This window comes from Diabrotica virgifera, chromosome 1, assembly GCF_917563875.1.
Source record: "Diabrotica virgifera virgifera chromosome 1, PGI_DIABVI_V3a".
NCBI classification, from domain to species: Eukaryota; Metazoa; Arthropoda; class Insecta; order Coleoptera; family Chrysomelidae; genus Diabrotica; species Diabrotica virgifera.
Window position 1 is genome coordinate 90,948,068 of NC_065443.1, and position 17,795 is coordinate 90,965,862.

At 32.6% G+C, this 17,795-nt stretch overlaps 1 protein-coding gene across 1 annotated transcript in view; it reads left to right on the top strand.

Moving 5' to 3' along the window:
* The window catches only part of LOC114329734 (synembryn), a 46,224-nt gene extending 29,463 nt beyond the window's left edge, over positions 1–16,761 (top strand). Inside the window, exons 6-8 of the mRNA XM_028278930.2 lie at positions 4,515–4,758; positions 11,060–11,283; positions 15,512–16,761. Of these exons, the coding sequence (XP_028134731.1) occupies positions 4,515–4,758; positions 11,060–11,283; positions 15,512–15,688 (645 nt within the window). The 3' untranslated portion in view covers positions 15,689–16,761. The remainder of the gene's footprint in view (positions 1–4,514; positions 4,759–11,059; positions 11,284–15,511) is intronic.
* The last annotated feature ends 1,034 nt before the right edge of the window (positions 16,762–17,795 follow it).

Genomic DNA, 17,795 nt, shown 5'->3' on the forward strand with positions numbered 1-17,795 from the left:
GTAATAAAAAATGAGCCCGGGAAAATTTTTTGAAATTTTCAAAAAAATTTTAGGTTATGTAAATATGATTTGGCCAACTTTTAAATAGTATTTTTTTGTGTATTTTTTGTCGTTCTTTTGAACGGCAGAGGCAGAATTTTTAATATCTGAGCGGAAAGAACGAAAAAATTGAAAAAACCGTTTTTGGCTGTCTCGAGATGCATCTCGGGACTGCCAATTTTAGGATTTAGGATCCTGACTACAACAACTGAAAAAACACTAAACGTGTGAATTTTGTCATAAAATTTGGTATGTGGGCTTATAATAATATTTGGAACAGCTTTTCCAAATAACTTTTTTCGATATCTCTAACGCGAAGCAAATCGAATCGCATATCGAATGAATGATAATTTATTGCAACTAATATAGTCGTATTTTTTATACCTAGATTCAAAATACATATACATTCGAAATACTGACTAATTCACTAATTTTATCATAAAAAGTTCAAATTGATTGCATTGACGTATTGAACCAATTAATGCGTATTAATATAATATTATTATAGTAATTATTATAATATTCAGAGTGAGTTTTATGTATAGAAACCCTCAATTATCTCGGAAACATCTTGCACGATTTTTATAGGTTTTGGTGGGTAGGGGTTTTCTAATGCAGCCGATATTATAGTGTTAACTACATTGTTGTCGGATCTTCCGTTTTTCTGGAAATCTAATGAACTTTCTTATTTCAAATGGAACTCCCTGTATGTCTTTTGCGTTTTGAAGTCCTTAAGAAATACTGATTATCTTTCATGTTATATTCCCTATACCTAAATGCCATAGTTCGGAGTTATTGCTACATGTATTTAAAAAAAATTAAACAAATTATAAAAATCAATTTTTTCGGCCCGTGTAGACATTATTTTACATTCTTTGGATCATTGGGAAGAAAAAAGGTCTTTTGTAATTTTTCTTTAGTTATTCTTAAGTTAATGGTTTTCGAGCTCTAAACAATTTAAAACTGAAAAAAATCGAATACTGACGATTTTCAAGGTCCAAAACACACAAATAAAAAATATTATTTTTGAAACTGCTGAGTACCCAAATTCAAGCTAAGCCCGTCTTCTAGGCGCTCGCTATAAACTTTTTTGGCCCGTTTTATTCTAAAACATTGCTTTTTAATAATTGTTAGTGAAGCGCATATGAGAGGACGGGCGATCGGGCTGCATTAACAACTAAAAAACAATATTTTAGAATGAAACAAGCTTAAATTACTTATTGGTAACTGATAAAATTAGGCTTGAACTTGAATTTGTATACTGGGTAGTAACAAAAATAATATATTTGATTTGTGTTTTTGAACCATGAAAATTGTCATTATTCGATTTTTTTTTCAGTTATAAATTGTTTATAACGCGAAAACGATTAACTTTAGAGAAAAATTACAAAAGAACTTTTTTGTTCCCAATGGTCCAAAGAACGTAAAATATTGTCTACCCGACACGTGTAAAATAATGTCCAATTTGTTTAAATTTGTTTTTAAATAAATGTAGCAATAACTCCGAAATTATGGCCTTTAGGTATGGGGAATATAACATGAAAAATAATTAGTATTTTTTAATGACTTCAAAACGCAAAAAATATAGAGGGTATTTCAATTGAAGTAAAAAATTTAAATAGATTTTTAGAAAAACGGAAGATCTGACAACAATGTAATTATCACTATAATATCGGCCGCATTAGAAAACCCCTACCCACCACAATTTATAAAAATCGTGCAAACCGTTTTCGAGATAATTGAGGGTTTCCGTACATAAACCTCACTCTGTAATATTATTATTACACATTAATTTGTTCAATACTTCAATGCAATAAATTTTAACTTTTTATGATAAAATTAGTGAATTAGTCATTATTTTAAATGTATATTTTGAATCTAGGTATAAAAAATACGACTATATCAGTTGCAATAAATTATCAAATTGATAATATATCCACAAACAGGGTGAATTTTCGATATGCGATTCGATTTGCTTCGCGTTAGAGATATCTAAAAAAGTTATTTGGAAAAGCTGTTCCAAATATTATTATAAGCCCACATACTAAATTTTATGACAAAATTCACACTTTTAGCGTTTTTTCTGTTGTTGTAGTCAGGATCCCAAATCCTAAAATTGGCTGTCCCGAGATGCATCTCGAGACAGCCAAAAACGGTTTTTTTAATTTTTTCGTTTTTTCCGCTCAGATATTAAAAATTCTGCCTTTGCCATTCAAAAGAACGACAAAAAGCACACAAAATAATACTATTTAAAAGTTGGCCAAATCATATTTACATAACCTAAAAATTTTTTGAAAATTTCAAAAACTTTTCCTGGGCTCATTTTGTATTACAAAAATCTGAAAAAAATCAATTTGTTTTGTATTCAAAATATACATCCTCTTGAATTTTTTCAGATTTTTTAAATTAAAATTGCGCTCACAAAAAAATAAAACCTAAAAATTCTTCTTTTCTCGATTTAGGAGGTTTTAGGACCTCTGGGAAGATAAAAATTTGCTATAGCCTTTACTGAAAAGATCGCCAAGTACAGAGATCTGGAAATTCAAATATGAAGTCAATGGAGAATGAAAAGTATCCAGACGATACCTATTATTATGTCTACTACTGGAGTCATTCCAAAGAACCTCCTCGAAAGCATAAAAAAGTTGGGTCTAAATGAACACCTTTACAAAACCATGCAGAAAGCTGTACTACTCGCAACGGCCAGATGTGTACGAAAATTTTTGGGAGATACACCTGCATACCAAGTCACCTAGGGCTCGATAACACGGAAAGAGTCCCACCAGAGCTCAATCCTTTTGATACCGTAGGTCAGGGGTCACCAATTAGCGGACCGCGGTCCGCATCCGGACCGTAGGTTAGCTTTGTGCGGACCGCGATTAAATTCAGAATATAGTTTTTTGCAATTTTGAAAATGTTTGGCCATGAAATTTATTAAAAATTGGTACAGATCTCAGCTAACAGATGAATCTCAACTCCCTATCCAATGAAAATCAGTTGCGCTAAATTCATTCTAGACTTCAGACAGGTTGTAACATTTTTCTACATAAAAAAAATCTTAAAAATAACATTCAAAATTATCTGTTTGCCCCAAAAAGGTATTTTTAGGTTTTTTGGATGATTCTAAACAAAAAAGGTTTCTTGTCATTTTTCTCAAAAGTTGGCAGTTTTCGAGTTACTTATATGCGATTTAGAATGTGAAAAATGCGAAAATACGCACACACATTCTCGAGGCTTAAAAACTCATCTGTAAATAATTAGTTTTCTGGTTGACTAGTGCCTAAATTGAAGCTTATACATTCAGTTTCAAGATTCTAACGAGTAATCGGGGCTTATTTCAATATAGACCGTTGATTTTTTAATTGTTACTCGCCGGGAGTCGCACTTTATGATGCGTCTCTGTCGCAGGTATACATATTATACGTACTTATGCGAAAAATTCCCAACAAATACTGGATATTTATTAAAATTGTATATTATTAACATAGTTTTTTTAGATAATTTATGTATGTATTTAGTTAATTATTGCCAATGTGCTAATTAAATACGCCAATCATATAGTGCCATGCGCCACCGCGGCGGATTAAGGGTTGAGAGGACGCGTATAATTAACAATTAAAACAACGGTCTAAATTGAAATATGCCCCGATTACTCAGCAGAATCTTAAAATTGAATGTTTAAACTTCAATTTAGACACTTTACAACCTCAAAAATAATAATTTACACATGAGTTTTCAAGCTTCTAAAATGCATATTTTCGCATTTTTCAGATTTTAAATCGCTTAAAACTCGAAATCTATCAACTTTTGAGAAAAAAGATCTTTTTTGTTTAAGATTGCCCAAAAATGCTAAAAACATATTTTCGGGGGCAAAAAACGTGATGTTTTGAATTTGTTAAAAAAAAAGTTAACAATTTCTGCCTAAAAATTTCGCCCGGTGCCCTTCTGAATTGTTATTATGATGGATATGATATTTTTTAACAAGTATCCGCAAAGAAACCGAATCAGAACAACCGGACATAGGTAGCATGAGGTCCGGACCGCGTAAGTGTCAAAGGTTTTCGAAACGGACCCCCAGGGAACATAATTGGTGACCCCTGCCGTAGGTGTCTGGGATGAGTCAATTTCCCCTTAGAGGGAGTGTGAGCCGTATGGCTAAATCTGAAGGAAATAATAAGTTTTAGCTGCTGCATATGAAACCCAATTTTCTGAGTTATTCATTAAGAAATTCTTCTACTGAATAATATGGTCTTTTAGATAGATAGGCTTTTGTCATTTTATGGAACTTTGGGAAAGATGTTGCAGGTGTAAGTTGTAAAGGGAGATGGTTGTATAGTTTTATAAACAAAAAAAAAATCAAATAGTTCCATTTTTTTAACTGAAATATGTATTCCGTTTCATTTTATTTTGATTTTTTATCACCATATCACCGTACTACATTAGAATGAATTTGTATAAATTCTTTTTTTTTGCAGGATATCTATAACCAACATGAAATCCTGTCTCCTATAGTGACAGTTCTTCTAAAAGGAGCAACCACTCACAGGCCTATCAGAAAGTTTTTAAGGAATCAAATTTTACCACCCCTAAAAGATGTTCACACCAGACCTGAAGAAGGCAATACATTGAGGAACCATCTGTGCAGGTTACTTACCACTCCTGTCACTCAATTGCGAGATTTGGTTGCCGATTTACTGTTTGTTTTGTGCAAAAACAATGGTAAGTTTTGAATAGAGACTATATTTATTGATGACTAATGATACACATAAGGTGGAGTCCACAAAAATGCTGTGACGATCTTGGAACTCAGCAGAATGTGGAAGTGTCTACAGAAAACAAGAACAGATATCATCCTAAGTGGGTGCAATAAATGTGACGAACACAGATCAAAACACGTGGCGGCAATGATGTAGCTGACAAAATTTAAAATAGACATCATTTATTCTTGTTAGTATGTGAATAATTTTGACAGAGTCACATGCGTTATGGGTATAATTGATTTGTAATTACGTAAAATTAAAAAACATAACATCCCAATGAACGTATTAGATGATGTTTTGCCTTGCTCAAAAAATATAAATTTAGGTTGATTTAGTAAAATATATATAAATTTCTCAAAATAATACTAGGGCCAGTAGTATTTGAAAACGTGTAGCAGCAGTGAGCAACAGCAAACAGCTGGACGTAGACGTATATCCTGGCTGGCCAATCTTAGGAAGTGTACTGGTCTAACGTCAACTGATCTATTTCGAGCTGCCGTAAATAGAATAAGATGGGTCAATGTCGTCGCCAACATCTCCAGAAGATAGGCACCTTTATAAGAAGAACAGTTGTTACTATCCCTAAAAATACAAACGCTAAAGATTTCAGTGAATACAGAACAATATCATCAATAAGTCTTGTTCTCAAATTATTCTTGAAAATGTGTAATACATGGTCGTATAAATAAAAAACTGGAAGAAGGAATAGATGATACATAGTCAGTTTGGGTTCACAAACGGACTAGGAACCAGAGAGACGTTATTTGCCTTTAATGTGATAGCTGAAAGTGAATGTGCATGTTTGTTACGTTGATTTTTAAAAAGCATTTGACAAAGTAAGTCATGACAAATTAGTCCAAATTCTAACGACAAAACATAGACGACAGGGACTTACGAATAATAACGAACCTTTACTGGCATCAAAGAGCACAAATTGAAATAGATAACGAACCCAGTCCAGAATGAAATCAGGAGAGGTGTTTGGCAGGGATGTATTATGTCTTTATTACTATGTAATGTATATAGTGGAGCCATTTTTGAGGAAGCATTACTATCTCAAAATGAAGGAATAATAATTAACGGAAGGTCTATTAACAACATAAGTTATGCAGATGACACTGCTTTGAGATGCTACGTGTTTTCGATTTTGAAATACGGACATTAAAGTTGGACATTGAAGCAAGAACACATAAATAAGCTAGTCATTTGAAATGTGGTGTTACAGAAGGATGCTTAAAATAGCATGGACACAGAAGAAAACGGAACACGGAAGTATTTGGAGAAATGGGCAAATAATACGAAATAATAAACACAATAAAAATAAGAAAGTTGCAATATCTGGGACACGTAATGAGGGGAATGCCATGGCGGAGTTCTTAATACCAAAGAAACTCATTCGGGTGACCAAAGTCTGTATGGAGAGTGGAATATCTAAAGTACGTGTAAATAATAAACTATCTGGCAAATTTGAAATGAATATTAGACTCAAACAGAGTGATGCGTTATCTCCACTACTTTTTAACTTTGTATTAGAGAAAGCCATGAGGTCGGCCGAAATAAAAACAGAACTGGTGTCGGTTCAAGGTCCCAAGCTATTACTTGCATACGTAGATGACATTGATCTCGTTAGAGACTCCATCCTATCCATAAAAGACATTTTCAGCAAGGTGGAAGGAGCAACAAGTGAAGTAGGGCTGAAAATTAATGACGAAAAGACGAAATATATGTGTATAAATAGAACGACACGAGGAGACAGGATAGGGCAAAATGTGACGGTCAACACCTTCAATTTCGAAAGAGTACAACGTTTTAATACAATAAGCTTCTAAAATCAAAAAATCTTACAAGAAGTTCCAAGATCAAAATCTATAAATCCATCGTCAGACTTATAACTAACATATGGATGCGAAACGTGGACCATGACCAAAGCAAACGAAGAAAATCTCAAATGTTTTGAACGAAACATACTTAGAAAAATTTTCTGACCTCACCACGACATTAACACAAACCATTAAAGGATCAGAACCAAAATCGAATTAAAAGAACTCTACAATGACACCGATATCGCAGTATAAAGAGGGACAGTAGAACTACTCTCCGAAAAATTGGAAGTAAAATCTTACAACGCGCATGGCGACCGTGCAAGGTTCCCAGTCGCTAGACCACCACTCTTTCATTGCTAGTCGCGTAGAAACGTACGGGTTTTAACAGGGAAAACCCGCATCCACCACTGGTGAATTACCAATTGCGTACTGCCGGTATTACTTCTTGAAATCAAAGTGCCGACATAGAAGAGGTTTTACTGTCCCTTTTTATACTGTGCCGATAATGTCCAAGAAATTAAATCACAGCGACTAAGATGGGCAGATCACGTGCACAGACTTCATAACGACAGACTTGTAAGACTGGTATGCGAGGAGATTCCTTCAGGAAAAGACCACTCGGACGTCCCAGAATGCGATGGAGAGATCACATCCAAGCAGATCTCCAGAAAATAAACATTTCATTTGACTCTAGGTTGATGGAAGACCGAACAAATTGGAAAAAAGTTGTACAGTCAGCCAGAACCCACCCAGGGTTGTAGCGGTATGTGATGATGATGTAATGAGGGGACAGCGATATGAAATGCTAAGACTCATAATACAGGGAAACATAAGAGGAGGAAGGAGTAAAGGGAGAAGGAGAGTGTCGTGGTTGAAGAGGTTAAGGGACTGATTAACTATTTAGATGGGAAATAAGCCACAATTAAATTGAAAAAATAATTTTAATAATGTTTCGAAGCCCCAATCGGGTGTCGTTGTCAAATTACAAAAATACTACTAAATAAACAAAAATGTTGTTGCTAAGTAAAAAAATTCTTCTAATAATTTATTTAATCTTTATATCCATTTATATTGGCAATCAGACGTATATTTTACATTTTAAAGTAGGAGACTTTAAAATGATATCGCCAATATTTATGAATTGCGTTCCTGGGACGACTTTACTAAAAGATAGTTCATTTGATTACATGAAATCAATCCCAACTCAAGAACATCCGTCATAAAAAAAAATCATAGCATGTGATCTGTCTTTAAAAAGACAGTTTGTCATAAAAATATATTACATAGAGCCAGTTTGTCAATGGTCCGGGAAAGGTTACAATTTCACAGGTCAAATTTATTTTTTATCGAACAAGACATCGTAAGTAAGATTTACTTTTCGTTCTGATTTTGATCGAATTATTTTTAGTTGACACATAATTTATGAGAATTCATATCAGAAACAAAGAAATATACATTTAAATAAATTTAATATTCTTTTAGAACAAAATAGTCTAAATACTTTTGATGACCTAAATAGAAATAATGACATATTAGCGACAGTTGTTAATCTATCAAGTAGACAATTAAATGCAACGGAAAATTTGGTATTGTCAAAAGGTTTAAACTATGCTGTTACTCATCCATCTATTCCAAAATTAGACATAATTAGCTCAGTGGAGAAAATATCCCAGTGTCTACCAACTTATGAAAAAGAACAATATAGGGTACTATGTAAACTTGAATTGGAAAAGTCTAATCAAATTGAACAGAACATCAGCAAACAGGAAATGAAAGCTTTAAAAACTTAAAGAAATGATGACTCCATAACAATCCTACCAGCGGATAAAAGCAATGCAACTAATAATGAATAAAATACAATATGAGGACAAAATTACAGATCTAATTACAAATGGACCTTATACCAAATTAACGAAGGATCCAACGAAGACACTGGAAAACAAAATATATATAACTTTATTCAAATTTAAAAAATGATGTAACATACTATCAAAGAAAATTAATGACACCTCACTACAGTAAGACACCACATTTTTATGGAGTGCCGAAAATTCATAAAGCGAACATACCACTTAGACCCATTTGTAGTACCATCAATTCTCCTTGTAGTGAACTATCAAAATTTTTATTAAACATAAAACCATTTGCTAATAATAATGACACATTTATAAAAATACACAACATTTTTTAAACAAAGTATCAACTATTGAATTTAATCCAAATAATATTTTAGTAAGTTTTGACATAAACAGTTTATTTACAAATGTGCCATTAGATAAAACTTTAAACATAATCAAAACGAAATTAGAGAATGATAATACATTGACAACTAGGACAAGACTAAATGTATCAGCTATAATGGAGTTATTGACATTATGTACTAATAATACCTATTTTCAACTAAACAATGAATTCTATAAACAAAATTTTGGTCTAGCAATGGGCTCTTCTTTATCTCCATTATTGGCTAATATATTTATGGAGGATTTCGAAACTAATATCATTTCTAATCAAAATTTAAAACCCACAGTATGGTGGAGATATGTAGATGATGTGTTTTCAATATGGCCTCATAGATCAGAATTGTTGGATACATTCCTGAATATTATAATCGATCAAGAGACAATAAAATTTCAATGGAAAAGGAATACAATAACACTTTGCCTTTCCTCGATGTTTTAGTCTCAAAGAAGGATACTGGATATGAGACTCAAGTGTATAGAAAACCAACACACACCAACAGATATCTCAATTACAAATCAAATCACAACATCAACGTTAAAAAGGGAATCATTAAATCCTTATATGATAGAGCCAAAATTACTTGTTCTAACGAAAATTCATTTTTAGAAGAAAAACAATTGTTAACATCTGTTTTATTAAAAAATGTTTATCCTTTATCGTTTATAAATAAGGAATTGTCAAGATTGGATCGAATGGAACAGAACAACTTAGAACGGGATCCTACAACATTCACAAGAAATAATACGAGGAAAATATCAATACCATATAATAAAAGGACTATCCGAGAAACTTAAAACAATAGGAAATAAATTCAACATTTCAACAACATTCAAAACAACAAACACATTGAGATCTATTCTATCTAAAACTAAACCTAACAATGAACAAGAAAGAACAAAGAATTGCATTTATAAAATACCTTGTGAATTCGAACAATTTTATTTAGGTGAAACACCAAGACCATTAAACGTTAGAATAAGTGAACATAAGTCTTATATTAAAAATAGAGAATTTGATAGATCTCAAATATGTCAACACGCATGGGATAATGAACATAGAGTTCAGTGGAGATATCAAGTATAGTCATGAAAGAATCAGATAGTAAAAAGAGAAAAATCAAAGAAGTGGCTCTAATTATGCTAAATGAAACCAATGAAATTATGTCGCAAATTCCTCAGTAGAATGCAGTAGGATGTGGTTACCCATACTGAAAGAGGAAGTCAATAGAAAGAAAATACCACGATTAGTAAGTCAATAACATATCGAGTTAGTACATATTTTATATTTTAGTATTACTTATTGTATATCTATGTATTATTAATATTATTTATAATTTAAACATATTAAAGTCAGAATTTGGTATTAGTTTTTGAAAGTAAATTAAATGTAAGACCAAATACTTACGATGTCGGGATAGTATCACGAGGTTTTTTCCTGGTTTCCCTCGTGATTTAATATGGAATCTCTAACGCGAGAATTTTACTGTCATCGTTGCATTTGGTTGTGTCTTTAAAGACAGATCACATGCTATGATTTTTTTTGTGACGGATATTCTTAAGTTGGGATTGATTTCAAGTAATCGAATGAACTATCTTTTAGTAAAGTCGTCCCAGGAACGCAACTCATAAATATTGGCGATATCAGTTTAAAGTCTTCTACTTTAAAATGTATAATATACGTCTGAATTGCCAATATAAATGAGTCAGATTAAATAAATTATTAGAAGAATTTTTTTACTTAGCAACAACATTTTTGTTTATTTGGTAGTATTTTGTATTTTAACAACGACACCCGATTTGGGCGTCGAAACGTTAATAAAATTATTTTTTCAATTTAATTGTGGCTTATTTCCCGTCTAAATAGTTAATCATAAAAATGCCACCAAGACATAGCTTCAGAACAACGTTAAGGGACTGGTTTAAATGCAGTTCTATAGAACTCTTCAGAGCAGCGGTAGATAGAATAAAGAAAGTGATGATGATATCCAACCTCCGATTGGGAGACGGCACTTAAAGAAGGAGTAGTGAAATGGCCAACGAAATTTTTTATCAGAATATTCATCCTTATTGGTGTATGAACGATTTGTATATAATCAAATGCAGTACAATATATTTATTATTAAGAAAGTTAGCTGTTCTATATCAAAGCTAAATGTGTTTTATCTTTTAAACCATGACTTTATTTTATTTTTAGTGGCCCGTATGATAAAATACACAGGATATGGCAACGCGGCAGGTCTTTTTGCTACCAAAGGTGTCTTAGCAGGTGGACGTTACAAAGGTGAAGATGATTATGATTCTGAAAGTGAGGACAGTGATACTGACGAATATAACTTACATAAACATGGAATAAATCCAGTTATTGGTTGCTATGAAGAGCCTCATCCTAGTGCTTCAGAACAAATGACAGAGGAACAGGTAATTTATGAGATATATTTATCTGTAAAATTTAATAAAAAATTTTTTTCTTGGTAAAAGGTATATTAGTTTAAAAAGCCCCTATAGGGCTACAAACATAGAAACAAAACGTTTTCGCTCTGTAACAAGAACATCATCAGTGTTACCTAACCTAATATATTTATCTGTTATAGCAACTAAAGTTTTGATAACAATGATAATGATAGCCGATCTTTCAAATGTGACCTTTCACTTATTGTGCTTTATTTTTTGTTACTAATACAATCTCAATGTCTATAAATTGCTTCAACATTTTAATATGACTAACGAAATGATGTGGAAAGAAAAGTATCTACTCAATCCTGTAAGTTTATTAGGTAACAATTATTTAATAGAGAAGTTCCCCTAGATATCAAAAACTATTGAAAACATCTACCAAAACAACAAAAGAGAAGTCAGAATATATGGGCAACTTACAGAACCTATAGACATAGGCAGGGGGACTCCTTGATTTCTATGCTTTTCAATTTAATCATGGATGAAATCATCAAAAGCGTCAACAAAGGAAGAGGATACAGAATGGGAAACAAAGCAGTAAAAATACTCTGTTACGCAGACGACGCAATACTGATAGCCCAAGATGAAGATAGGCTGCAACTATGAGATTACAGTTTTAACATAAGAGCAAAAGAATTTAATATGATAATTTCATCTCAGAAAACTAAAACAGTAGTACTCAGATGTAAAATAGAAATTGATGGCATTAGTATTGGACAACTAATGGAAATAAAATACCTTGGAATTACACTGTCAGAAGCTTCGGAGACCGGGATAAATAAGTGAGAAATCAAGTACAAAAAGCAAATAGACTGGCAGGATGCCTTATTGGCTTACACTATATGACGTTATTACACTATATGACGAAACCAACATATTAACACTGAGATTAAGTCAAAAATTTATACAGGCAGTATAAGACCAACATTGACATATATGCATCACAAGCAAGACCCGATACAGCCATAACACAAAGACTACTAGAAACGGCAGAAATGAGAGTACTGAGAAGAATTACAGGAAATGCGTTGAGGTATCGAAAGAGGAGTGAATACATTAGAAGAAAATGTAACGTACAGTGTATAAACGAATGGGCACTAAATAGAAAAAAGAATGTTATAACCACATCAGCAGAATGAAGGAGACACGTGTATTTAAAATAGCAAGAGATAAATCATCAATCGGTAGAAGAAGCATCGACCGACCGCGCAAAAGATGGAGTGACAAACTTCCATAGAGGTATCAATCCGATAAATAGGAAGAAGAATAAGGTAATAAGTGATGGTATGTTTCTGCAATCAATTTTAGAGTTTACCATTTTTACTCCATCATCAAGCCTATAAACCTAAGCAAAGGATCACAGTATAATCGATATATTTACCTATAGATGTTGTAGTAAGTTTAGCCACACTAAATCTATTCTCAACCAATTATCTTGTTTTAAAAAGGAGCGGACACTAACAGATGAAACCAAATAATTAACATAATCAGGCATGTCGGCTTGGGGCACCCGGAGGGGCCAAGGCGCAACAAAAATAAAATATGGGAAACAAAGAGCTATATTCATTTAAAAAGCAGATAAGAAATTTGTTAGAAATTAGAAATTTTACTTTTACGCGCTGGCTTCCTATCTTACCCAACCGCAACCAGTGCGTTGTGCGGAGGTGGACGGTGGTCTGAGAGTCAAATAACGTTCATTCAGTTGATGCCTCTTCTAAAATATTTAGAGGTAAAGAAACAGATCTAGAAAAAGCTGTACAGACTCTAAAAATGAGAAAAGGCCGTTTACAGAACATTAGACAAGATTACCCAATACTCAGCTATAAGAAGAGAAGCTACTCATCTTGCTTCCAAATGGCAGGTAGACTCAGTGTTTGTTAGTACCCGACAGAGCAAAGTGAACAGGCATTTTGATGAATTAGCAGAGGACCATATAGATTTTGTGATGAAAAGACCTTTTTCAAGGTCAAGGTGGTCTCTTTTAGACGTGGTACAGATTACACAACAGTTCAATTCTCTGCAGCACATAGATACATTTTCATACATATTTCCTTACTGTTCTTGCAAAACTGATGGAGGATAAAATTATGCAAAGAGCAGAATAGCTTCAAAAGAGTTATGAAAATGATATTGGACCTTCTCTGTCATTGGAATTAATTTTTCTTCAGTAAGGGTTGAAAACTGAAATAACAACCCTAAAAACAGTACATGATATGGCCTGCCTACTGATTAATCAGTTCGATACACTATCCTCAAGTTATCCTGAAATACTGACTGCGTTATTTTTGACGACGTTGCCTGTTTCGGTTGTATCAGCTGATAGAGCATTTTCAGTGTTGAAGCGAATTAAAAGTTATTTAAGGAGTGGCATGGGTAAGGAGAGATTAAGTGTTCTTGGATTATTTTTAATCAACTCGGAGGAAGCTGGACTTGACAGGAAAATTCTAATGCAAAATCTTGCAACAATGAAGAGTAGAAAAAAGGATTTCGTTTAAATGTAGTGTATTTTGTGTTTTATTTATTTAAATGCGTATTTCATTTGAACTTTTTAAAAATCATTTTAGGTCTTTTATCATTTTATTAATTTATTTTTTATTTACCTCAATTTGGCAATTTCCCTTTTTGGGGAGGGTTTTATTCATAATTCAAAATTTTTCGGGGGAGTTCCCCGTGCTCCTGGCGGTATATCCCCAGGCCCACCGGTAGGCACAGAATATGTCTAGAACCGCCTATGGGAGCCATTCGGGTGGTTTGCAGGGGGCCCAAAATTTGTACATCCGCACCTGAACATAATTAAAAACACTTGAATACATTATATTAACGATAAGAATTGCCAGCACACCAAAAGATTCTCCCAGCACACCAAAAGATTCTCTGGACAAAAAATTATTTTAAAATATAGTGGTGTAATAGATAGCTGGTTGAGGCTAGATTTATGGTGGCTAAACTTACTGCAACATCTATAGGTAAATATTATGTCCGTTAAACTGTGATCCTTTGATTAGTCTCATGGGCCTGAAGATGGAGTGAACTCTGAAGCCGATCGCAGAAATCTACCATCAATTATTACTTAAGGGGATGGGTACGTAGTTTCGGCTCTAATGCTATTTAAATGGGATTCATTTTTTTCAAATCCTGAGAAAACTTGAAATTTTTGAAAAATTTAAACATAGAATGAAAGATTACGTTCTTACCGAGGGCCGAAAATCCCTGAAAACTTCTGTAATATGTATTTTAATAAGTTTCAGGGGTGAAAAACTAAGAGAAAATGTAGTGTGATTATTAATTTCAAATATCTCGTTCAAAGAAAACTTCTCATTTATTCTAAGGGACTTTCGGCTAAGGGACTTTCGGCCCTCGATAATAATTTAGTCTTTCATTCTGCGATTAAATTTTTTAAAAATATTTATTAGTTTTTTCAGGATTTGAAAAAAATGGACACCATGTCCGTGGTGATATTTTCCAAATCAAACATTCGCTATCTTTGTCATACAACGCACTGAGTCAAATAGAATATGATGACAAGACAGTGACAATTTTAAATATTTGACATGGCATCGGAAATATTTTGAGTTGTTGATTAAATAATATTGATAGTGTATTTGATAAATAATTTATTTAAGACGTGAACTTAATAAAAAGTTAAGTGTTTGTTATTTATGGACGATCCAAGCAGAGAATTGACCAGGATATATTCTGTGATCCAAGTATTTTGTTGTTAAAGATGTTCAAAATTGTAAGCGTTCCATAGTAACAAAATATTATTAAAAAATCGCTTTAACACTTTTGTTCTTTTCTCGATTGAGTATTAGTTTTTGTTGTACTGTATATAAATTATTACAATCACTGAATACATAATTAGTGAAAAAATTATCATATCTATTAATAATTTACAATTATACAAGTAACAGTTATCCAAGAACATTCAAAAGCCATCTCTTTAAAGTTAATTATGACATTGTCAAGTAGTAATGTTTACATATCCATACCAGTGAGAATTTTAGTACCCGTAATTTGCCGTGTAAATACAGAAAAAGTAGGGATAGCCGTAAAATATTTCCGAATTATGTACCGATGGCCTTAAAAAATTCAAAGAATTGTTAGTAGAGATTTTCCATTCCACGTAATTTAGATACACTCAATCGGCAACCATTTTATCATATGATGAACTAAATTTAAGCTTATTTTACAGAAAGAATATGAAGCCATGAAGTTAGTGGTACTTCTGGATAGTCTAATGAAATGTGGATCAATAAATCCTTGTGTAGTAGGCAAAGACGGCAAGCCTGAACCAATAACGCATGTTCTACAGTTGCAAGAAGGACTCAAGGAAGGAATGGTTAAATTTTTAAACGAAGACAGCGATTAGAAAATAATAATTTTAAGTTATATATAATGAAAAGTCTGTAGGAGCATTTACGACAGATACTTATCGTTTTTATGTATAAATTAATTGGGTATTTTGTTTTTAAGTGTTGTCTATTACATACGTCAATTCATTAATCTTCTGGATAAAAATAACATTTTTTTATTGCTATGCAGCACACAAATTTAAATGCTGTTAAAAATAAATAAAATTATGACAGAAAAATTGAGAATAACTTCAATATAAATCATAATATATATTTGACAGTTACGTCAAAGGCGTCATATTGTGCGTGACTAACAATTACCTGTTAATTTTTTCGTTATTTAGCTTAACGTCTCGACAACTAATGGTCATTGGCATGATCCAGTTGATTTTGCAGTCAGATACCTATTGTAGCGTGTGTGTTGAGTAAATGTCTTATTACTTTTAGAAGTCGACTTCATTGTCTTTACAAAGAGACGCTAATTGTATCCGAACGTCTCCGGGAGTACTGATCCCACAAGGATAGAAACTATCTTCACTTATTAATTTTTAATAAATTAAAAATTTCCTACCCTTAATGAGATTCGAACTCACGACCCCTGAATCCAAAGGTAGGCTCTCTTACCACTGAGCCACAGAAGGGGTTACCTGTGAAATTGAGTTTAAAAGGAAATAAAATAAAGAGGGTAATCATGGACGTTATAATATTGCTTGCGTATGTTCTTTGTGTTAATTTTGTCCAGAAGTGTATAGATTTTAATTCATTTAATTCATGTATAGATTTTATTCTGCAAAAGTTTACATTAGCAGGGATCAACTTCTTAAAAAAAACCCGGATATTTGCGCACTAAAGAAAATATTGCGCACATGTACAATGGTGCCACATATACAATTGTTTTTTGCGGAGGAAATATTTATGTGTAATTTAAATTTTAAAAGTAGAGTACATGTGAATTATTACTAATCTTTATAGGTAGGTATAATTAGGCGACATCAAGAAAGAAAAAAGAATGTGTTTGTACTTTGTACGCACGTAAGAAGTTATACTTCTATTATATGATTTCTTAAAAATAAATATACTTTAAACAGTTTGTTTTAATTTTTTTAAACACCAAACTAATTTTGTGCTTACCGCTTTCAAAAAAATAAAAAAAAAGGTATAGGATTGCTCCGGATTCGAACTCAAGACCTCTCGATCTCTGGCCGAATGCTATACCAAATACGTTACGAGGACTGTGTCTGTATCGGTTCGGATGTACCTATAGACAAGGCGAAAACGGCGGGTTCGAAGGGAAAAATATTCCCATGAGATTTTTTTGCATAATCACATTCGTGAGACATCCCAGAATAAGGTTCAAGAAGTCGCCCACGTGAAAAGTGGGCCAGTTTTTTTTTAACAATTTTTTTTAATCAAATTGCAAGAATCAATATTTTTGGCCCGAACAATTTTTTTCTTTAATTTTCTGGACGATTTGGACAAAAAAGATCTCTTATAATTTTTTTCTAGAGTTGATCATTTTCGACTTATAAGCAATTTAAAATTGAAAAAAACGAAAAATGGCGATTTTCAAGGCTTAATAACTTGGTTAAAAGTTATTATTATGAAAGTTAATATATGACTAAATCAAAGTTTAAAGCCCCCCCTACAAGATCCCGAAGAAACTTTTGTCATTATTTTATTACTAAGCTGTTATTTTTAAGTAATAATAATAAGCGCCATTCACATATGCGGCGTCTGTAAATGCTGAGTGCGAGAGAGAAGCCATTCCAGCAGTCCAATTGTGCATCTTACTCGCACTCACATTTACAACCGCGTCAATACGATCTAACCGCTCATTGTTATTAATTAAAAATAACAGCTTAGTAGTAAATTAATGACACAGATTTCTTCGGGATCATGTAGCGGAGACTTTAAACTTTAATTTGGTCACTTTCTGACTTTCATAATAATAATTTTTAACCGAGTTATTAAGTCTTAAAAATGGTCATTTTCGCGTTTTTCAAATTTTAAATTGCTTATAACTCGAAAAAGATTAACTTTAGAGAAACATTATAAGAGACCGTTTTTGTCCAGAATGGTCCAAAAAATCTAAAAAAAAAATTAGTCCGGGCCAAAAATATTGAT